Raw genomic sequence first — 24,354 nt, 5'->3', positions numbered from 1 at the left:
ATCCCCAACTGTTCCCCCAGCCACCCACCACACAGAAATTCAAACCCAGATTTTTTTTTTTAAAAAACAACAACCAGCAGAGTGGCCCAATGGTCACAAAAAATCATAAAAATGCAGAAAAAATAACACAAGTTTCCAGATTCTTGCAAACCCCTCCCCAACTGTTCCCCCAGCCACCCACCACACAGAAATTCAAACCCAGATTTTTTAAAAAACAACAACAACAGCAGAGTGGCCCAATGGTCACAAAAAAATCATAAAAATGCAGAAAAAAACCCACAAGCTTCCAGATTCTTGCAGATTCAAGTCCTTGAATTCCAAACACCCGAACCCAAAATTCAAACCCCCCCCAAAAAGTTTTGAAAGTTTAACTTACCAAATGGCTGCAAAAGAAGTTTTGGAAAAGCTTCAAAAATCACCAAAGTCTTCAAAAACCTCAAAAAAGGCTACCACACTGCGTGCTATGAGTTGCTCCTCGAAGTCAAGTCGCAACTGCACCTCTTCAAGCAATGCACCCTGGGTATTAACGGTTTTACAAAAAAGGAAACAAACTTGCAAGACGTTTTCGTCTTGTGAAGCAAGCCCATAGGGAAATTCGTCTTGCGAACCAACTAAAAAAAACGAAAAACTCTTTCGTCTTGCGAGTTTTTCGTCTTACGAGGCATTCGTCTTGCGAGGTACCACTGTATCAGTTTCTGATTTGATCTCTGAATGCCCCACTTTTCCTTAGGATGTCCCTATTTTCATAGGAAAAATGTTGGAGGGTATGGTGGGATGTCCCTTTTTACTTAAGAGTAATGTTGAAGGGTATGGAGTTATCCGACATCCGAGCCTTCTGAAGGCAGCCCTAAATAGGGAAGATTTTTTTTTAATGTCTAATATTTTATTATGTTTTATATATATTGGAAGCTGCACAGAGTGGCAACTGAGTCAGATGGATGGGGTATAAATAGTAAAGTTATTGTTATTACTATTATGGAATAGGACATCCCTATTTTGATTAGAGAAATGTTGGAGGGTATGAGACTAAAATTGGTGGTTCTACCCTTTCTGAAGGACACATTGGATTCAATGGTGGGTGATTCAATGGTGATTCAATGATGGCCAAAGTCTCTCCCCCCCCCACCCGATTTCCACTCCCTTTTATTTTTTTATTTTTTTATTAATTTTGCCAAGCACATAAAGCTGAATACCCACAAGTTAAATGTGTGATGTGTGTAAGTAGTGAGTTCTATCTCTCTCTCTTCTCTCTCCCTCCCTCCCCCCCCTCTCTCTCTCTCTGTGTGTGTGTGTAGGTAAAAAGGTAAAGGTAAATGACTCCTGGATGGTTAAGTCCAGTCAAGGTGACTATAGGGTGCAATGCTCATCTCGCTTCAGGCCAAGAGAGTCGGCGTTTATCCACAGACAGCTTTGACCACATGACTAAACTGCTTCTGGCGCAACAGAACACCGTAATAGAAGCCAGAGTGCATGGAAACACCATTTACCTTCCAGCCACAGTGGTAGCTATTTATCTACTTGCACTGGAATGCTTTTGAACTGCTAGGTTTGCAGAAGCTGGGACAGAACAACAGGAGCTCACCCCGTTGCACAGATTTGAACCACTGACCTTTTGATTTGCACACCCAAGAGGCTCAGTGGTTTAGACCACAGTGCCACCCACTTCAATCAGCTGTCAGTAGTGTTCAATGTGGAGAGATATTGATACTTACCTATCCTGCCATCACATGCTTAATGAATGAAAAGGGGTTTTAGCAAAAAAAACAAAAACAAACAACAACAACAACAACAACAAACAGTGAAGGATATTAATATTCTCCCTAATATTAATCAGGAGTGTGTTCTAGAGTGTTGTTGCTACCACTCTGAATGAATGATTCCTTGTAAGTGGAGAAGGAACATTAAGTGGCACATGAATGTTCAGATTCAACAAGGCTCACTATATTTACAGAATACTGAGAAACAACCATTTGAGTAACTATCTTCTTCCTGACCATGGGGCAGGTGATGGAACGAACCCTGAAAATTGCAGAGAACCCACCTGGTTAAATTGGTTGGGCCATACAATGGCATCCTCATGAATGGTGAACGATTTTTCCTGGGCACCCAGAGAGTCTACCTTCCCAGCTTTGACTCTAAGAAAGGACTGATTTGGAAACATGAGCCAGTTTATAATGTCAAAGCCAGCAATTAATTCACCATTTGCATCAAAACACACATTTTCTCCTGCACTGTTGTTAAACGAAATACTTCCGAGAATGTGATGGAGCTAAATAATAAAAATAAGAAAGAATATATAAATGCTCTTATTATATTATCATACAACACAGTGAAAATACATCCAAGGCTCAGGATTATGATCCCATGAAATCTTTGTGCAAGCTAATGTTAGAAACAGCAAAAGGTCACTTAAAATCCCAAACCATGGAGTATTGGCCACATCTGCACCACTACTTTAACTTCCACTGTTTTGTGTTACACTAAAGAACTTTCCTCATTGTAGACTTATCAAGAGAGGTTAAGATTTTTCCATAAAGAGACCTCTTCTATCTTAAAAGACCACAATCCCCATGGTTTAAGTCTGTGGTATGGATGTATCTATTGTGGAGTGAGATATTGCGACTGCCAACGATATGGTTGGCAGCCCTGTTGCTGCTTCTGGTATTTTCAAAACTGCAAGGAAAGGGGCAGTGATACCCTCTTCTGCTTCTCCAGTAAGGCACCTGGGAAAGGGCTTTGGCTCACTGGTGACTCATGCTTTAAATGCAGAAGGTTCCGGGTTCAATCCCTGGTATCTCCCTCAAAAACATGGGCGTTGCTGGCAGTGTAGACAATACTGTTCTACATGGACCAGTGGTCTCCACTTGGTAGAAAGCAGCTTTCTATGCAATTGTAGCCACTCTAAAGAAATATTTGATACCCTAGCCCCAGCATAGTAAAAACATATTTCAAGCCCACTCTACACTTAGAAATCCTAGAGTGAAGTGCAATACATAATCAAACCTAAATGAAACATCAACGACAGAGGTCACATGGATCCAATATGTCAGGCATGTTCATCTCCACCAAAGAACAGATGAACTTAAAACTAACCAAAGTTTTAATCAAATAAATGATGCCACCATCTTCTCCGATCCTCCGCAAGGAATGGTTGAATTACATACTGGACAAAATATCAGAGCAGCACAATGTTTTGGAACTCCCTCCACAAAAAAGATGCACAGCTGAACCTGCTACCTTGAATGTTAAGGGATGGAAAGAAATTCTTTTACAAACTAAGAGGAGTTCTGTTAATCTCCGCTGCAGAGGCAAAATAAAAGGCTTGAAGTATGGTAAAGGTTTTGTATGAGATTAACTTTCTTGTTAATCACATGGAAGGTTGAGAAAACTCACCCATCATTTTATCACCAAAAGATACATAGGTATCTTCAGCTTTCATCTGATCAGGACATTACCTACCACAGTTGTTGATTTGGAAGTTCCCATCTTACTCCATCAGCCATTCCCCTGAGCTTGAATTGGGAGAAAACCATAGGCTAGATGTATTGTAAAGTTTTTCTCTGAGAATAATTTTCTTGTTAATCTCATGGAAGCTTGAGAAAGGTTGCCCATTTCCCCCCCACCAAAATATATGGAGGTATCTTCAGGACATTACCTGCCACGGTTGTGAATTTGGAAGCTCCCATCTTACTCCCTCTGCCATTCCCCTGAGCTTGAATTGGGATGAATGCATGGTGTGCAAAGCATGTGCCACCGCATAGACTGCATTGTAGATGGTATAGCTATGAGCAGTCATTTTCATTTCGAAAACAGACACGGGGAGTATCTCCATCTTCTTCTCCCCAGTGCAGATTTGCCCACCTATATTATCTGCCACAGAACTGGGGAATGAACAGTTAAATGACACTTCCCAGAAGTCCTTGATAAAACCATCTTCTTTTTCTGTGGTTGGGTTTTTGATCTGAAGGAACTTCTGGAAAGCTAACAGATCCACTGAGTGAATGGCAAGGGAAAGAGAACCATGAAGGAAACTTATGTCCCAATTTCTTTGAAATGGAAATGATGTGATATCCACCTGGGCTGTCATGAACCAGACTTTACCCTTGGTCCTCATTGGTATATGCTCAAATTGTACAACTGGGGGCACCATTTTCAATGCCATCATGGTCTGAATTTCTCCGTGTACAACCACAACATTCACAGTGCTTCCCATAATAGCACTGACACTGTGAAAGCCCTAGCCCACCATGTCAGTGATACCACTGGATGTTGTTTGTTTGGCGAATTTTTCTATGAAGTCAAAGCAGATGCCACTCTGGGGAAACATTGGAAGTACATTCTCTATAAACCCTTCTGTATTTTCTCCATCTTGAGAAACTACTCCAATCCATGTCCACTGGAGATGCATCTTGATCATTCCTCTATATTGATGGTCTCCATTTGGAAACATCTGGTGGAAGAAAAAACTTTGAGATTGTTTATTCATGACTGGGGAAGAACCATATATAAGCTAAGGATTTAAAAAAAGAAGTAAGGGGGGAAAGTGATTTTCAATTTTTAGAAGTTGCTTTTGTGCATTTGCGTTGTGTGTGTGAATTTTTAGTGAGAGGCTTGCCATATTGTGTTGATTATATTCAAACATCAATGGAAACCCAATCCATCCTTCAATGTTTATATAAGGGGGATTAATGTGAATGAGAGCCAATTGCTTCTATCAGTGGGAGGCAATGTCACACAAAGGTATGTATGACCCACTACTATGAGACTGCAGAGAGCAGCTCATTTTACATTTTGTGTTTAAACAACAGATTTTATCTTGAAGCTGCTCACAATAGTGACAGCATTATTATGATTATCTTTTTAAAAAATATTACAATCAGTATAACAATGCAAATTCACAGTGATTAAAAAAATAAATCAGAAATAGCTACTGCATGAGTGAATTCTCCAATGATGAGTGGAGGATACAATCCTGCCAGGGTCACCTTCAACTGTTCATTTTTGGCAGGGACTATACTGGTGAGGCAGATCCTACAGATTGCAAGATTGAATTCTCTGCTTCCCTGCTGGGGTCTACTTTCCCTGTGCATTCCCTGCAAAGAACACGCCGAGGAAGCAGACCCTTGCAAGCAGCAGGATTGAAACCTCAGCTCACCAGATGCTCTGCCTAGGGGATTGTACTGCTCCATCTGACCGTGTGTTTCAGTCCACTGCTTGGTACAGTCACGCACTGACAAATCTTCCTAACCAAGATCCTGCCCCTGACAGCGTGAGAGCACTCCTGGAGGCCAGACTGAATCTGGGACTGTCTCTACCTAACTCATTTCGTTCCATTCAGATTGGCCAAATTAAGTTCAGGAATTGGGCTTTGGCTGAGTCTGATGCACCATCCTTACAACTCTTCCTTTACTGCTCTCTCTGTGTATTCATGTGTCAGCGATGGATAGATCTGTCAATATTTAATCCCAGTTTTGTATTTTTAAATCTTATGCTTAATTCTCCACACAACCACATCAATTAGCTTTTAAAAAAAAGCCTCAAGAAAATTCATAAATACAAATCTTATATACTATTTTTGCATTACATGCACATTTTTGCAAAACAATTCCACCAATACATTGCATTTTAATGTTATTTTTACTAACGTGCATTTTTATGCACAGTTTAGCTTCCTCTATGCATTTTTGACACATTGTTTGACAGGATACATTCTTTGCACAATTCGGGGAAGTGTGAATTTTGGAGAATGGCTGCATTTCATTTCGTGTATTGCTTCTGAAAGCGAGAATTCGGTGAAATTCAGGTGTGAATGAATTTGCATCTTACTTGTGGTATTTTGTAGGTACACAGGATGGGTGCCATATGAAGACAGACATTAGAGTTAGGTCCCCCAATGACTGCTATTGGAGTGCTCTCAGCATCACATTTATAGTTAGGGATGACCTTGGCCCTTCTTGAGAGAAGCTCTATTGAGGCTTCATAGATCCAGCTTACACTGAAATGGCTGTTATAAATGTGGAAGCCCAGGGTGATGTTGGGCAAGATCTGGGGATTTACATTGATCTCCTTTACAGCAAATGCCAAGGCCAGGATGTGTTGGTAGACGTGAGTCAGCACCCTGTATTGAGAGTTACATGCCACATTACAGTTCATCTGCTTCAGATCATAACATTGACTTCTTTTCAGTGCAGTATCCAATTCAAAAATAGTTTGTAATCTCACATTTCCCAGGTGTGTAAAAGAATAGATTATGAAACAGTATCAGAATCAGTAGTATATGTGGTCACATAATAATAATAATAATAATAATAATAATAATAATAATAATAATAATAATAATTTATTATTTATACCCTGCCCATCTGGCTGGGTTTCCCCCAGCCACACTGGGTGGCTTCCAACAAAACACTAAAATACAACAACCTATTAAACATTAAAAGCTTCCCTAAACAGAGCTGCCTTCAGATGTCTTCTAAAAGTTTGGTAGTTATTTTTCTCTTTGATATGCATAAACACACACACACACACACCCCACACACCATACACACCATATACACACAAGCAGATGTGCACAGACCTTCTCCCCACATTTCCACTGACTTGATCAGCTTAGTATGTGTACAAGCAAGAATTCCTATAAGCAGAAAAATGACTCCTTCTCTATTCTTCAAAGGATTACTATACCCAACAGTGAATGTGCCTTTTTATCCACTGCTGTAACTACTTAGGCTTTAGTGAAGGGGGAGGGCTAAGAAAATAATAGTTGAACTTGGCTTATGAGTTAGCTGCTCTGTACTAGGAAATACATTAAATTTTTCAAGATGCATTATACCTCCACTTTTTCCTACCAAACTGAGTAGGAAAACTTAACGATCTGTTTACAATACCCCAATTTAAATCAGTTCCAGGAGTTCTGTCAAATCTCCCAAAGTGAAATGGAGAGAGAACACAAATATTATCTTGCATAATACACTGCTTATTGCTGCCATATTGAGTTTACATAACTTCCAGAGGATGGGTTTAGATATCAGATTCCTGCCTGTTTAAATGTAAGATCAAATGCGGCGGATGTAAGGAAATGAGGGTCTAATTAATTGTCAGACCACTGGAGCTAAATCCAAGTGAAGTCCAACAGGCAGCCTGGGTATGCTATAAATTTCTTTTGGGTATATTATATTTGTTTGTTTTCAAAATTCAGCTACTTATATATGGTCATCTGAAAATTCCCGAGATGGGTGTTTTTCAAAGGATAGGGTATCTGAAAATATGTAGATCTGAGAAATAATGCCAGTAATGATGAGATCTCCTGATTGATAATATTTGTGAAGAATAGGGACAGGTTCTCTGATGGAACATTGAGAAATATGCAGAAACGTACACATCCCCTGCACCAACAGTAAGAGCACCAGCAACCGAAACACTACCATCTTGAAAGGGATTATTCATTTAGGCACAAGTTCACCTCATCTGTTACTGCCGTTCCAGTGATCCTGAGCAGCAAAACTTGTATGGTCACTCACTCAGCTGATTCAAAGCCAGACTGATGAGTATATGTATGTCTGTAGACTGAACTCTGTATATAAGTTATTCATTAGACACTCCAGTCTCATTTTTATCATTCTGCATGCGGACAGAGGAGGTCCCTAGGGAGGGGAAGAAGATGTAATTTTGAATAATCTGGTAATTACAGAAGTAATCACTTGCTTTGAGTTACAAATTCTCTGTAATGATTCAACAAAAATATGTTCATCACATCTCAGCCAAAGCCTTTTCTTAAGTGGGAGAGATAGATGCTAGGCCCCTTCTTTTATTCAAACACACTGGCTGGGATGGCTGTAAATTTATTTACAGAATACTACCGTTCCCCTCCCAGGGGGAAAAATTCACCTACTTACATATAGTCATCTGAAAATTCCTGAGATGGGTGTTTTTCAAAGGATAGGGTATCTGAAAATATATAGATCTGTAAAATAATGCCAGCAATGATGAGATCTCCTGACTGATAATATTTGTGAAGAATAGGGACAGATTCTCTGATGGAACACTGAGGAAGAGGAAGAAACTTGCACATCCCCTGCAGTGGCGGTAAGAGCACCAGCAACCTAAACACTACCATCTTGCAAGGGATTATTCATTTAGGCACAAGTTCACCTCTTCTGTTACTGTCATTCAAGTGACTGTGAGCTGTAGAGACTAACTTGAATGGTCACTCACACAGCTGTTTCAAAGCCAGACTCATGAGTCTCTTTATATCTATAGACACAACCATGTATAGTTCATAGTTATTAATAAGACCCTCCATTCTTAGTTTCATTATTTGCATGTGGGCACAGAAGAGGGAAGGGGAGAAGATGTGATTCTGAATAATTACAGGAGAGGTAATCACTTGCTTTGAACGACAGTTTCTGTGTAATATTTGAAAGAAAACATGTTCATCCTATCTCAGCCAAAGCCTTTTCTTAAGTGGGAGAGATATATGTTAGATCCCTTCTTCTTTTTCTTTTTAGTGTACTATTAAAATTTAAAAAATATGCCCCACAGAGGACCTTAAGGTCCATACATAGCAACACCCTAGAGGTCCCAGGCCCTAAGAAAATTAGATTAACCTCAACCAGAGCCAGGGCCTTCTCAACACTGGATCCAGCCTGGTGGAATGCTCTGTCTCATGAGACCAGGGCACTGCGGAACCTGATTTCTTTCCGCAGGGCCTGTAAGACAGAGTTGTTCCACCTGGCCTTTGGCTTGGAATCAGTTTGATTTCCTCCCCCTCTTAATTTTTCCTTTCTGCTCCTATTAAGAGATTGAACCCTAATATTTTAATGTTGTATTTTAATCTTTTAAATTGTATTTTAATCAACTTGTTTTTATTATTGCTTGTTAGCCACTCTGAGCCTGGTCTTGGCTGGGGAGGGCGGGGTATAAATATTATTATTATTATTATTATTATTATTATTATTATTATTATTAAAGTTTAAAGAACAAAGAACTTTGACTTAGTATATTTGCAGTTGTAGAATATTATGTTCAATGCAGGTAGGTGATAGTTAAATTGCTAATACATTTTACATAGATTAAACTGTTACAGACTGACTAACTCTCAGGCAGACAGCAGCCCAACACAACAAACCTGCTGCTCGAACTGTTAAGACTGTTCCACTAACTGCCATAACTGCCACAGAGTGTATGACATCCCAGAGTTCTACTGTTCTTTCCATTAACCCTTTACATATGTGAATGTTAGAGCAATTAGTTTAAGCATTTAAAATACTGATGGGAGCCAGGTAGATTGTAGTCAATCTATTTATAAAATAGAATACACCCATTTATTAAATAGGTGGCAACTGTCAAATAGAACACATCTACATATGACATTCCTCACCTTTTTGGTTTGAAATTTTACTTCTGGACATGGAAAGCAATCATAGCAGCAAAATGCCTTCCCTTCTTTTTTAGCTTTTCTATAACGTGAACTGCAGTGATCATTACATATGGAAATGGGATATATCTGTTAGTAAGTGATAAAGTAGTTTTTATACACCCCAAACATAAGTTGTGGAGCATTTATTTCATAATTATTTCTCTGCAGTGAAGGCATGGATTGATACTGTCATATGGAAATAATATGAATTCTTGAGTGTACATTGTATTTATGTGGTGTACTTCCCTATAACTGGAATCCTTCACCCACATTAAGAAAGGAAGAGACAAAATAGACATTATGGCAGTGTCACTTGAATTCTGTACATTTGTCTTCAGCATTTTAACATCCACTTCAAAATCAGGAAACAATGTGACTTTTTGAACATTGAGGAATTATTCAATATATCCAAAAATGAGGCAGGATGATGGTTCTTCTACTCTTAACTTTCTCTTAATTCTTTCAGGATTCCTGGGAGCTGACAGCTTCCTGGTTCCCCAACAGAGAAAATGGCATTTTTCAGAGCATCAGGGGTAGTTCCCCTGTTCACGCTTGTCTCCAGAGTGAGTTCAATAGTCAATATCTATGATTGCCTAACATCAATCACCACAAGGAAAATCTAGAAAAAACATCTAGGAAAAAAATCTAGGAAAAAAGATCTGGGAAAAAATCTAGGAAAAATTATGTAAGGCAGCTGCTGAACAAGTGTTTGCAAATATTCTACTGCACACAAAGAAAAAAGCATAAGATACAGCAAAGTACAGGTTATTATTTGTTTACTTTCTCTTCCTTATTAGCTGTTCTCTATTGTTCAGCTCAGACCTCAGAATGATTATGTAACATTTGGGGGAAAAGATGCAGCCCAGCAACCCACCACCAGAGGCTAAGATGGAGAAGATCTCTACAGCCACCATATATTTTCCCTTGGTGCTCAGGTAGGAGGGAATAAAGGACAGCCAAACACTGCAGAAGACCAACATGCTAAAAGTGATAAACTTGGCTTCATTGAAACTGTCTGGTAACTTCCTGGCAAGGAAAGCCACAGCAAAACTAACAGTTGCCAGGCAGCTCATGTAGATGAGGACACAGTAAAACATGGCCACACTCCCCTCATTACATTCTAGTATAATTTCTTCCATCACAGAGTGCATGTCCACATCTGGGTATGGGGGAGAGGTTGCCAGCCACACAGTACATATGCCTACTTGGACTATGGAGCAGGAAAGGAGAATGGAGTGGCCTAGTCCTTTCCCCACCCATTTCCTCATCCTGGATTCTGGTTTTGTAGCCATGAAGGCCAAAACCACCATGAAGGTTTTTGCCAGAACACAAGAAACAGCAGTTGAGAAGATGATGCCAAAAGCTGTTTGTCGGAGGAGGCACGTCACTTTCTCAGGTCGGCCAATGAAGAGCAATGCACAAAGGAAGCAGAGCAGGAGAGAGATGAGGAGAGCATAGGTGAGGTTTCGGTTGTTTGCAATGACAATGGGTGTGTCATGGTGTTTTATAAATGTACCTAGTACCAGAGCTGTGATCAAGGAAAGGGAAAGAGAGAAACAGGCTAAACTGATGCCCAAAGGTTCTTCATAAGACAAGAAGCTGATATCCTTGGATAGACATCCATCGCGGTTCTTGCTTGGATATTCTTTGTCTGGGCATTTATTACAGTCATTCATATCTGGAAAAAAAATAAGGAAATGACCTTTAGTTCATATCACATCAGCTTCCTGAAATGTTGACTTTCTGTCTGAGAAGAAAAGAGCTCTGCTCAAATTAAAACACATTTAATACTGTCTGATGCTCTGTAATGTGGTATTGTTGCATTTAATCGGTTCAGAGATATTGGTCTGTAAATTGCAGAGCCAGGGCCATTCCTCCTCACGATTTTGGAATATATCATTACACTAGCCTGGATGTAGCCTGTGCAAGTCAAAAGGAATGAAAAGCCCCTTCTAGATATAATTTGAACCACGTACCACCTTGCTACTCTCAATGCAGAGTCATTCTCATTAGATTAACATATTTAGACTATCTGAAGGTCAATGATCACAAAGAGGCAGGATCACACAAACAACTGAGAAATGACTCTGCCCCTGTGGAGATGGCAATCTGGAAACAGTGGCTCTTGTTCTCCTGTCCTGTCCCCTTTATAAAGATCTGAGGAATGAGATCATCACCCCACTCTTACTTACCATCCCAGGCCGCCCATCTGTGGCCACTGTTGGTTTCTGCTTCCTTCACTGTGCAGCAAAATGCTTGTCACAAGACAGTTTGTTTTTTTTACATTCCACAGTCACTTGCTGTTGGGTTTCCCACGGGAATGGGAGACTGGATGTGACGTTCACTGGTTTCCTTTTTTTCACTGTTTTCTCTCGGTGTTCTTTGTTTCCGAGAGGAGTTGCTTCTCTGCTCTCGCAGAGGCAAAATGCATGTTTGTATTCTCTCAGCATAGAAGTGTAAATAAAAAATTAAGAATGTGGCACATACTGATCATCCTTCTGCTGTGTGGACTACGCTATTTGGGCACCAGATAAGGGGCCTGTACCAGCTTCAGATGGACGGGCTGGTCAAAATCTCACAGCCACATCGTTCTTTCTTTTATCACATCAAAATGATCAGACAACAGCAAAGGTTGCTAGGTTTATCAAGGGTGCAATGAGATTAAGGGCCGCTATCTGAACGATGATCTTGGTCATTTGATTGTCCTTTTTACCCATTGTTGTCTTTTTATTTGTATATATTGCTTGTTTTATGTTACTATGGCTGGTGGCTAATGCGAATAAAGTTTATCTATCTTCTTCTTATAGTAAAAGCTATGGTTTTCCCAGTAGTGTTGTATGGAAGTGAGAGCTGGACCATAATGAAGGCTGATTGCTGAAGAATTGATGCTTTTGAATTATGGTGCTGGAGGAGACTCTTGAGAGTCCCATGGACTGCAAGAAGAACAAACCCAGCCATTCTTAAGGAAATCAGCCCTGAGTGCTCACTGGAAAGACAGATCCTGAAGCTGAGGCTCCAATACTTTGACTACCTCATGAGAAAAGAAGACTCCCTGGAAAAGACCCTGATGTTGGGAAAGATGGAGGGCACAAGGAGAAGGGGATGACAGAGAGCGAGATGGTTGGATAGTGTTCTCGAAGCTACCAGCATGAGTTTGACCAAACTGCGGGAGGCAGTGCAAGACAGAAGTGCCTGGTGTTCTCTGGTCCATGGGGTCACAAAGAGTCGGACACGACTAAATGACTAAACGACAACAACAACATCTTCTTCACATAGTAGATCATCTCTTTTGCAACAAACTCAGTCATCCTTACAGCACCTTTCAATGCTAAGTACTAATCTATTTATTTCTCTTACCATCCTGGTTTGCAATCTTCCCCTCAGCACATGGGATGCAATCGTAGCAGCAAGGGGGCTGTCCTTCCTTCACTTTCTTGCTGAATCCTGGAAGACATCTCTCAGTACAGACAGAAAGAGGCTGAATCTAATCCATAAATGAAACAGCAGAAGGTTCACCAAGACACTAATGAATTTGGAACCCTTTATGTTCTCGGTCCTTTCTCTGTGTTACTAAGCTGACACAGCTTTTCAGTAATCTGTAATGGTTTATTATTTTCTTATTATTAGTAGTAATGTTTGAAATTATGTGATGTTCCCTCTATATTGCTCGGGGGTGTGCATCTGTTCTGCAAAAATTGCTCTGTCCATAAGGTACACTTTGAAGTTACCCTGTTAATTTTGTTATAATTGCTGATTTGAGTTTGTAGCCCACTAGGTAGACAGCTCTAGAATTGATTTTGGTGCCAGTAGGTACATCTGTTCGTGGATCCATCAGATGCTTCCTGGGGAAGTGTTCCAAATCCACTTTGCAGCTTCATGGTCTCTGAGCATGTATACCCTCTTGTGCTGGGGAAATGTACCCAGAGGCTCCATTTGACTGGAAGAAAACCTGCCCTTCTATATCCACGCCCTTCCAAAGAGAAACTGGTATTTGATGTGGACCTAATGACCCACATTCAAATGATGAATTGTGTGATGCAAAAACCACATTTGCATGAATGCACTTGTAGTGGGGTCTGTGAATGGGTGGGATTAGGGTGAGATAATCTAGTTTTTGTTATTTTAATTTGAACTAGGATCTCCTAAGGCATATTTACACTGTTAGCCTTGCTTAACTGTATTTTGTAGTAAAAGGGTCCTTCTGCTTTGTAGCCTCCTAAATAAAATATTTGCTTTTAATCCATGTGTTTCTTCTAGCTGTAAAATTTTTGCTCTTAATCTGGTACCTCATTGCTTTGGTCATAAACCACTCCTCAACTTGTGGCTCAAAAAACAGTGAGTAGACCTGCAGGTGAATAATGATTGCTTATTCAATACTGAATCTCTTTTGAATTAGAAAACAATGCAACCCTACCTGGTTAAACCAACTGTGCCATGTTATGGCATCTTCATCAAGGAGGAATGATTGGTCTGGAGGAGCTTGTGGATCTATCATCCCAACTCTCACTCGGTGCAAACTTTGGTTGGCGAATATGATCCAATTCACAATATCCAAGCTGGATGCTGCCTCTCCATTCTGGTTGATGAAGACCACATCTCCTGCTGTATTGTTAAATGAGATGCTTCTCAGAAAGTGATGGAGCTAGATTGAAAGCAGAAAAGAAAGGGGTTTAGAAAAGACTGCAGTCTAATGCAGGGAGGAGCATTTTGTTTCTATGGGAAGAACCTACAGCAAATGGTGGGGGTGATTAAGTCAATTGTCAGTGGATTCAGGCCCAAGCATGGAGAGAGTCAACCAATTTTCTTTCACACACATGCATCTCTCTCAATCTTCCTTACAATCCTTCTTTCTCTGATTGTCCAAAAATTAAGTATGTTTAAGCAGCAATCTCTCTCTCTCTCTCTCTCTCTCTCTCTCTCTCTCTCTCTCTCTCCCCCCACCCCGTCCTTCCCTCCCTGAGCACCTCAGAAGACACGGCAGTGGTTTGTGACCACCAGCTCTAAGGAAGGATTTGGTTGATATCGGATAGAGGGAGTGCTGAACATCTCTCTCAACCATTACCACTGCTTCCAATCTATGAATGGCATGGGGTCTCATTGGGTTGCAAAGCTTCCATCATAACAAATGCTTTCCCCTCAAGCATGGGGCAATAACTGCTCAAAGAAGGACACAACCATCATTTCCCTTCCCTATAGATTCTACAGCCATTTGCAGGCAGAAAAATATATAGGGAAATCATCTAGGATACCATCATCTCAGTGTACCTCCTACTCTGTCTGCAGAATTATAAATTCAGTTCTTGGTTCTTCTTCCACATACAGTGTTTGAACTCTGAGAGGAAAGAGCAAGCTGATAGCATTTTGGGAACCCACACAGAGCCAAGAAGTAACAGGGCTTTCACAGTTGAGGATGTTCAGCCTTTACCTGCCAAAACTCTTGATTCGGATTCTTCCCTCTCCCTCTGTACACCATTCCTCTGTGCCTGAGTCTGGATGTGGACATGGCATGTAAGGCATGGGCCATAGCGTAGACAGCACTATGGATGCTATAACTGTGTCCTGTCATGCTCATTTCAAAAAGGGATCCAGGAAGGTTCTCCAGCTTCTCTTCTCCGGTGCAAATATTCCCCTCTGCCTTGTCTGCAGTGTTTTCTGGGAATACACATTCAAAGGCCTGTTGCCAGAAGTTCCTGATAAAACCGTCCCCATCTGTGCTGGAAGGGTTTCTGTGCACAACATACTGATGAAAGCCTGGTGGGTTTCTAAAGTGAATTTCAAAGGCTATAGCGCCACTGAATATTTCTGAACCCCAGTACCTTTGATAGACAAATGAAGCAAACTCAACCTGGGCAGTTGTTATCCATACTTTACTTTTTACATTCTTGGTCATGTCATCATGTTCTGATAGGTATGAAAGCCATTTAAAAGTTGCCATGGAAAAAGATTCTCCAGAGGCAACAACTACATTAGCTTTGCTGATGAAAATTTGATCTTGTATATGGGCTGCTTGTTGTAGCATGTCATACATTTCAGATATAAAACTAAAATTGGGGATTCTTTCTATGAATGCAAAACAGACACCACTCTTGGTAAATATTGGGGAAATGGTTTGCACAAATCTTTCTCCATTTTCATTGTCCATTGCAATGACTCCAATCCACGTCCACCTGAAATGCAGAAGCAAAGAGAGAATTCCCTCATACTGAAGGGCTTCTGAGGCTGCCATCTGGTAGAAGGGAAGCCCTGGGCTTTTATCATTCATCACTGGAGCAGAGCCATAAATGAGCTAAAGAGGGAATGGAGGAAGAGAAAAGGCAAAGTAATATTTGCAGAGTTCTTTCAAAATATTAATATACATTTTGTGGTGAATCCTGTTAGTCAGACATGCCCTTTGCCACCCACCAGGGGTTACATGCCGTTTCTCATTTATACAAAAGACACACATGCAGATGGGCTGAAAACTGAGGTCATCTCCCATTCCTGCTGGTTAAACATTTGTTCTGTTGGGCAGAGAGGGGGCATTTTCCCTACTATATTCTTTTTTTTTTTTTTTTTAAAAAGTTTCCCAATTTGGCAGGATTAAACTGAACATAGGGGCACACGATGTCCTAAACAAAGGATTGCCTAACACTGCGTTAGACATTATTTACTGCAACCACATCGGAATTGCAACTTGGGTCAGATGCACATTTCTTCTCTGGAGCGTCTTTTCTCTTCACAAAGCACATACCCCAACACACAGCAGAACTGCCATTTCTCCCTTTTCTTTTTCAAGACTTCTTAGACTTCATCTATGAACATTTATTTCACTTTGGAACCAGCTGCTCAATACTATTGCTGTTCTCCTGCACAACTGGACAGTATCTGCAATTTGCCAAAGCTCCAGAGTGTGTTTAATTTGAAAGCCCTTTCCCCCTAAATATTGACATATTGGGTGTGGTGTGGTGAAGGCAAATAATTATTGTACTTGGAAATACTTGTGAATTTTTATCCTAGAAACAATTCCCCAGCTTCCCCTGCAACTCAATTCAGATACCCTTCTCGTTAAGCAGGAAATGCTGCAAATGCCAAAATGGCTGGTGAGGGTGGTGTGCATGGTTCTGCCCCCAATTTCATCCTTGCCCTGAACTGGTGACACACTCTGAACTGGTACTGTGAATTCAGCCTCATTCTCTATGCAGGCTAAGAGAGGTATCGTACATGGGTGTCTTACCTGTGGAATCTTATAGATATCCAAAACAGTAGCCACATAAAAGGAGATTTCAGAATCAAGTCCCCCAATGACCCCAGCCAGATTATTTTCAACATCACATATATAGTTTGGAACAAATTTCTCCACCATGGATAAAAGCAGCAGTGTGGCAAGATATGTGCTCCTTGCATTGTAGTAGCTGTCATATAAGTTAAAGCCCAAGGTGATATTGGGTAAGATTTGAGGGTCTTCATTGATCTCCTTGACTGCAAATGCCAAGGCCATGATGTGCTGGTAAAGCTTAGGCACCACCCTAGAATGAGAGTTGCAAACAGTATCAGAAGGAACAGATATGATTAACAATAGAACTTCCTGTCCATTCCACTGCTGAACAGGTCTTATAATCAGCAAGTCCTTCCTCATGTTTACTCAGAATCTCCTTTCTTGCAACTGGAATCCATTGGTTCGGGTCCTACCCTCTGGAGCAAGAAAAAAACAAGCTTGCTCCATCTTCCTGGTGACAACCCTTGAGATATTTGAAAATGGCTAGGCTATATCCCCTCAGTCTCCTATTTTCATAGTTAAACATACCAAACCCCCTCAACCTTTTGTCATAAGGTTTGGCTTCCAGACCCTTTATCATATGTGCCAACCTCTTCTGCACATGTTGTAGCTTGTCAGTATCCTTCTTAAATTGTGCTGAACGCAACTGAACACAAAACACCAGGTGTGTTCTGCGCAGCACAGAAGAGATATCTTCTGTGTGTGTGTTTTTATTGGGGCACTATGCTTCTGTTGATGCAGACTTTTCAGATGTACTACTGGCAAGCCAGGTGTTCCCCATCTTATATTTGTGCAGCTGGTTTTTTCTGCCTAAGTGCAGAACCTGACATTTGTCCCTACTGAAATTCATTTTGTTAGTTTTGTCCCAGTAAAGACCTGTTAAGGCCAATGGTATCTAGACCAGGAGTTACTAATGTGATGCCCATAGGAACATTGGAACCCCTGAGGTCTTTCCCTGAAACATCTGACATTTACAAAGTGTCTGAGCTCTCTCCTGCAACGACCCCTTCCTTATTCATGAGGCAGTGTTGGTAGTTGTAATTCACAGAATTATATGCCATCATTGTGAAACAAGCTTTAGCCTTAGATCAGGAAATGAAACAATAAGAGTATTCAGCTTCTGTAAAGTTTTTTAAATTCATTTTCACTAACACTCCTGTTCAGATAAAGTCTATCGAAACCAACTGTTCAAAGGGGCTCTCTCAGACACATAAATATATACTCATTTCAATACATTTATATTTATTTCCCTATCAAGAAATGGGAGCTTCTAGAGTATTCTCTTAATTCAGTAGACATTCCTATGTATTTTTACATCAGCATATGTCCCACTGAAATAAAAAGTGCTTATCCCTAGGTCAATGGGTAGAAGTTTGCAGCCTCAGCCATTATGCTGAGGCTGAAACTCTTGGTTTGATCATTCCTCTGCTATAATGAATGAGTGGCTTAGTTCTTACACAAGCTCTTCAGGCAGCGCTGGTGGGGGTTCCTCAGTGAACGTTGCTGGAGAGGAGATGAAGCCACCATGGAAAACAATGCCACCAATGAGGAAGTCTCCTGGCTGATGATACATGTGAAGTGGACGGTGTGGACTTTGGAGCCTGCATTTTACTATGTGAGCCTGACATACATTGTAAGAAATCAGTTTCAGCAGCAAGACCACTAAAACCACCATTCATACAAGGGCAACTGTTTGTTCTATGCAGAAACCATGATTTCTCTGGCAATAGTATAATCAGCTTCTCCAAGATAAAAAGTGTCTCATTTGAATGGTAGTTAAGACACTATTTAAGTAATTCTGGTTAAGTTGCTGTATCCTTTGTGTTATGTTGCCAGTTGCCAGTGAAAATCCAGATCGATTTTCTTTGAGGAGCAGCAGTTTTAATTATAGCCCTTTTAATAATCAAGGAGGAATGTATGTATTCAGTTTTAGGGATTCCCTGTGGAATTGCTGAAGGAAATGTGTTTGTCACATATTCAGGAGTGTTATTTTTAATTTCCTTTCATTAGATAATAAGGGGCCAGTGGTGTATTGGAAAAGTTAGAAGTTAGAAGTTCATCACAGAAGACCTTGGAACCAATGGAGATCCCAAAATGTAGTATGGTGTAGTCAGGATGAGCAGACCTGCAATCACACCAGCCATGTGGCGTGACTGCAACCCTACACATAGTAGTTACTTGGGACTAAGCTTCCATGGTTTTTAAATCACTTGTAAAATATGGTGAATTTTACAACAATATCTTTAGTAGTCTGAAATGTAACCTTTAGCTTTTAATTCAAAATTTTAAAAAATTGTACAAAAGTGTTCCTTTTTAAACTTTAGTATGAGGGGGAAAGAACATCAAATTCAAAGAAGAATGAACTTGGAAGGATGGCTCTGCTATGGTTCATGCCCACAGAGCTGTCTGTGTTCCTTGACGGTATCAGAGTACTTTGTCAGGGGAAAGTCCAGGGAGACCAGCTACATGGGCTGCTGTATTGGCTTTAGGGAACAGTTTTGTCAAACAGACTTGTTCATGCTTTAATGCTTTCTTATAATAAGCTGTCCCCTGCTGCTTAACCCTGGCCTCACCAAAATGATATAGTAACATTTGGGGAAGAAGATGCAGCCCAGTAACCCAAAACTAGAGGCCAATATACAAAGATCTCCACGGCCACCATGTACTTTCCCTTGGTACTCAGGTAGGTCGGAACAAAGGACAGCCACACACTGCAAAAGACCAACATGCTGAAGGTGATGAACTTGGCTTCATTAAAACTGTCTGGTAACTTCCTAGCTAGGAAAGCCACAGTGAAACTGACAAGGGCCAGCATTCCCATGAAGCCCAGGACACAGTAGAACATGGTGACTGATCCTTCATTACATTGCAGTACAATTTCTTTAGTCATTGAGTGCTTGTCTAAATCAGGGAGTGGGGGAGCAACTATCAGCCAGGCACTACAAATCATCATTTGAATGAGGAAGCTGAAAAGAACAATGGAGATGGCCAGATTTTCCCCCCACCCATCTCCTCATTCTGGAGCCTGGCTTGGTAGCCATGAAAGCTAGAACCACTATAGTTGTTTTTGCTAAGATACAAGACACTGCTACTGAGAAGATGACTCCAAAAGCAGTTTGTCGAAGGAGGCAGGTTATTTTTGTGGGCTGGCCAAGGAATAGCAAAGAGAAAGAAAGGAGAGAATGAGGGCTATGAGGAGAACATAGGTGAGGGTCCAATTGTTGGCTTTGACTATGGGAGTTTCTTTGTGCTTGATGAAGATCCTAAGCACCAAAGCTGTAATGAAAGTCAATAAAAGAGCAAAAGTGTCCAAACTGATTCCCAGAGGTTCATCATAAGACAGGAAGCTAATATCTTTTGGAAGACATATATCCTGGCCAATGTTTGGGTACTGATCTTCCGGACATTGAAAACAGTCATCTGTGTCTGAAAATAAAACAAAAACATGTTTACTGAAGACTTTTAGAGTCTAGTGGTGGTAAGGGGAAAGGCTTTTTTGTTTTATATCCCACTTTATAATGAACTAAAAAAAATGTTTAATATTACTTTCCCCCTAAACCCAGAGTCCTTTCTGCTGGGGATAACCCAGACTGAAATTCCTAGTTATCAGAAATATTATTGATGTATTCAACATCTGCAGCTCATGTCTTGTTAGCCCCCAAAATGGAAAGTGAGTGGTGTTTCAACTAAAGAGGATTGGCAAACTAAGTTGCCAGAATATGCACAACTGGCAGACTTAACATATAGAATAAAAAAGCTAGAAGAATATACGTTTAAGGAAGACTAGAAAAAGTTTATTGAGTATATGGAAAATAAGTGTGTATAGCTGAAAATGCTGGAAGCATGAAATTCAATCTTTATAATATCTAAATAATTCTTGAGGGATATAATACAGTGGTACCTCGGGTTAAGAACTTAATTTGTTCTGGAGGTCTGTTCTTAACCTGAAACTGTTCTTAACCTGAAGCACCACTTTAGCTAATGGGGCCTCCTGCTGCCACTGCACCACCACTGCATGATTTCTGTTCTCATCCTGAAGCAAAGTTCTTAACCCAAGGTAATATTTCTGAGTTAGCGGAGTCTGTAACCTGAAGCGTATGTAACTTGAAGTGTATGTAACCTGAGGTACCACTGTAGTGGAAAACTGATTTGAATGGTTATAATGAAATGTGCAGGGATGTAAGATATGTAAAATGAATCATGGAAAGAGAAGAAGGGAAGTCATTTGGAAGTCTGTAAAATGTTTATATATGAAATCATTGACCCAGTAGATTTGTTCATTCTTACATGTAGATGTTTCAAAGGGGAGGGGGAAAAGAAAAGATAAAGACTAGCCTTCCTACCACTGTGTTGTCCCTCTTTCTAAAACCATTGCTTATTTATCCCTACCAACAGCAGCCCAAAAAGGAAAGCAAAGATGTTGAACCAAGGGTCTATATCCACATGAGACTCCAGAAAGGGAGGCTCTTTCCCTCAGTCCCTTGTGACAATTTCTTTCTATGGGACGTGATTGGGATCAGAATACCCCTTCTGTCACAATTCCGGATGACCATGGAACCTCTCCCATAACACACTGTATCCATTTGGTTTGCTTCAACACGCCCATGCTTAGGAAGCTGAGCCCAGAAAAACAGCAATTATGTGCAGAGGTTCCCCAGTGCTTCAGTATGCCAGAGGGAGGCAATCAGTGTTTCAGCGGATACTAATGACATTGTTATTGAGGTACTCATTCCCATGAACCAATTAGATATGTGTCAGATGCATCAAAGCTGTGATATGTGAACAGGCCCACTTTTTCTTCCCTCCATGTTCCACTATAAGACACATAGGACAGCGAGCACACAAACACAACATTTATGAGATGTCTTCAGGGTGATGGTTCAATGTTTTGAATGCGATGGAGGCAAAGAACCAGTCAAAGGAGACTGAGGTAAGAATGAAAGAGAGGTGGGTCTGCATGGGTGCAGTGTCAAAATTGGTGGGCGGGGGTTGCATGAAGGTAAGAATCCAATTTGCTATAATAAACATCTTCACTCGCTGTTCCAGGGATCTTCCTCTGATACCAGTTCACAGTTGTTCATATTTCATGAATTTGCTGCTTCTTCATTCTGGTTTAGAAAGCTTTGTAGTTGTTTTCATATCATATGATGGAGAAACAGGAATGTCTCTTGGCTCATCCATACTGTTGTTTAATATGGATAGTAAGAACGTCCATTAATTCTCCATTGTCCATATGATGTCCTCATCTACATTGCTGCCTTCCCAAACTCTTCCCTTCCCTTAATCCAGATTTTCTCATACCTTCTTATGTTTGGAGTATTCTGGTATAAGAAAATCTGGTTTGAGGGAGGGGAAGCGTGTGGGAAAGCACCAATTTGGAATAGAGTGACATGGACTATGGAGAATTAATGGAAGTACAGGAAGAGTACTATTGAGAGCCAGTGTGGTGTAGTGGTTAATAGCAGTGGACTCGTAATCTGGTGAACTGGGTTCGATTCCCTGCTCCTCCACATGCAGCTGCTGGGTGATCTTGGACTAGTTACACGTCTCTGAAGTCTCTCAGCCTCACTCACCTCACAGGGTGTTTGTTGTAGGGGAGGAAGGGAAATGAGATTGTTAGTCACTTTGAGACTCCTTAGGGTAGTGATAAAGCGGGATATCAAATCCAAACTACTACTCCTCTTCTTCTTTTCACATTAAATGACTGTATGGATGAGCTTTTCACATAGTAAAGCTGGTGGGGAGAAAGTGTTGCAGGAGTTGGGGCAAAAAGGGGTTTAGGGGCAAGTGGAGGGGCAGGAGAGAGAGGGGGAAAAAGCAGAAAAAAGCAGTTTTCTGACATCTACAAAAGCAACCAGGAGCAATCACTGAAGGTTTGCTTTTTTGCAGAGCGGGAATCTGAAATAAAACAAAACAATGAGTGTAGAGTGGTTACCACTCATTTTTTCCCTCCAACTGCACCCAATCCAATAGGTTGGAGTCTTAGAAAGGTCTACTCAGAAGGAAGCCCAACTAGGACTCATGCACACTTCTGCTTGGTCTACCATTTCCCCCCAGGAAAACCAGCAGTTTACCACTGAATGGGATCAAATGTCAATCAGGATTTCTATGGATTGACGTTTGCTATGATTTAGTGCTAAAGAGTGGGTTTTCCAAGGGAAGGAATCTGGGCAAAGGCAAAACTGCTAGGACTCATGCCCCAAAAGCACGAGACAAGCACAAAACCACTCAGACCTGTGCTTTCTAGGCTCAGGACCAGCAGAAGTGTGGCTGAGCCCTTTAGTTCAGTAGGTCTCACTAAGAGCGTTGCAGCTCCAAAGTAAGCACCACTTAATGCAGAGGAACATGCATAGTTGGACTCCTAAGCACATTTAGAAAATGTGCAGACCACAATTTTAAAACACATCCAATGCCTATTTAAAGCACATAACTCTATTGTGTAATAAAGAATCCAGAAAGGGGCTGTTTCTGAAGAGTAATAATATATAGGTTCTATTCTGTTTAGAGTATAACCAGTGAATTGAAGACGTTTCCTATGAACATAACTCTGCATGCATAAACCTGACTTACTGTAAGTCTGAATCCAACACCAGGATCCAAAACACACATTGGGGGAGGAAAATGAATTATTTCGTTAACACCACTCCCTTAAAGGGCAAACCTGCTTAGCCTATAGTCAAACAGGCAAATGATACCTGCTCTTGAAATGCAAAGGTGTTTTTGTTCTGTAATTCCAGATGGAGTTGGCCAATGGAACTGATGTCACAGAATTCATTTTGCTAGGATTTGCAGGAGGGCAAAAGAAACATTTGTCGTTGCTCCTTTTTTTGACTGTTCTTTATGTGGTCACCTTGGCTGAGAACATAATCATTATCACACTGGTGGTTCTAGACACCCACTTGTCACGAATTCCCATGTATTTCTTTCTGAGCAACTTCTCCGGCTGGAGATGTGCTACGTATCCACCACTGTACCCCGCATGCTCTTTGATCTGGTGACCCGTCATGGGAAAATTTCCTTCCAGGCTTGTTTTCTCCAGTTCTACATCTTTTTCTCTCTTGGTGGAATGGAAGGTTTTTTCCTCTCAACTATGGCTTTCGATTGGTACTTGGCAATATGCCACCCACTACGTTACCCACAAATTATGTCCCAAAGTGCCTGCAATACCCTTGTGGCTGCTTGTTGGATTGTTGGCTTTCTGTGGTTTATTATACCAGTGAGTTTGATCTCCAAGTTGTCCTTCTGTGGACCAAATGTCATTGACCATTTGTTGTGTGATCCTGGGTCACTTCTGTCTCTGACCTGTCCTCCACTAGGAAATGTTCCTTTCGTCCATCAGATTTTTGTGAAAACGGTGGTTTTCATCAACTTATCCTGCATCGTGCTGTCCTATAGCATTGTGATTTTCACTCTGATGAAAACTGCTAACCAAGGCAGTTATAGGAAGGCCTTCTCCACAGTATCATTTCACCTAGTGGTGGTGACTATTTTCTATGGTTCTGTAGCAGGTGTATACTTAGCTGATCTAGGTGGAGAAAGCCACTCAGAAAGCCAAGTCAGAAAGGCAGCAGCACTCTTTTACACTGCCATCACACCTTTCCTTAACCCCCTGGTCTACTGTCTGAGGAATGATCAGATGAAAGAGGCAGCAAGGAAGTTGTTCAAGAGAATGAAGAAATGA

General features: G+C 40.9%; 2 protein-coding genes across 2 annotated transcripts; one reads left to right on the top strand and one right to left on the bottom strand.

Annotated features, from left to right (window-relative positions):
• Positions 1–9,910: 9,910 nt before the first annotated feature.
• Positions 9,911–15,700, bottom strand: LOC310829310 (vomeronasal type-2 receptor 26-like). Its single transcript, XM_083707616.1, has 4 exons — positions 14,844–15,700; positions 13,833–14,060; positions 12,776–12,902; positions 9,911–11,096 (listed from the first exon to the last, which is right to left on the bottom strand). The coding sequence occupies exons 1-4, from the start codon at positions 15,678–15,680 to the stop codon at positions 10,195–10,197; spliced, it is 2,094 nt and encodes a 697-aa protein (XP_083563742.1). The 5' UTR covers positions 15,681–15,700; the 3' UTR covers positions 9,911–10,194.
• Positions 15,701–23,410: 7,710 nt separating this feature from the next.
• On the top strand, positions 23,411–24,354 carry LOC310830428 (olfactory receptor 11G2-like; the record flags this gene model as incomplete). Its single annotated transcript, XM_083710212.1, is given in 2 exon segments — positions 23,411–23,612; positions 23,615–24,354. Coding segments are annotated over 2 exon segments (942 nt in total).

The sequence above is a fragment of the Podarcis gaigeae genome (genome assembly GCF_964106915.1).
Source record: "Podarcis gaigeae genome assembly, chromosome: 13".
Lineage (NCBI taxonomy): Eukaryota > Metazoa > Chordata > Lepidosauria > Squamata > Lacertidae > Podarcis > Podarcis gaigeae.
The sequence above is the reverse complement of the archived record's forward strand: the minus strand, read 5'-3'. Positions and strand labels throughout refer to the sequence as shown.

Bases quoted from the DNA above. Each gene is read 5' to 3' on its own strand.
- LOC310829310 (XM_083707616.1), bottom strand. From the start codon at position 15,680: ATGAATGATAAAAGCCCAGGGCTTCCCTTCTACCAGATGGCAGCCTCA. The intron at 12,903-13,832 runs GTAGGGTTGCAT...TTTATGGATTAG, and splicing joins GGCACAGTTGGTTTAACCAG to ATTCAGCCTCTTTCTGTCTG. The intron at 11,097-12,775 runs GTAAGAGAAATA...TTTTTTTTCCAG, and splicing joins GAAGATTGCAAACCAGGATG to ATATGAATGACTGTAATAAA.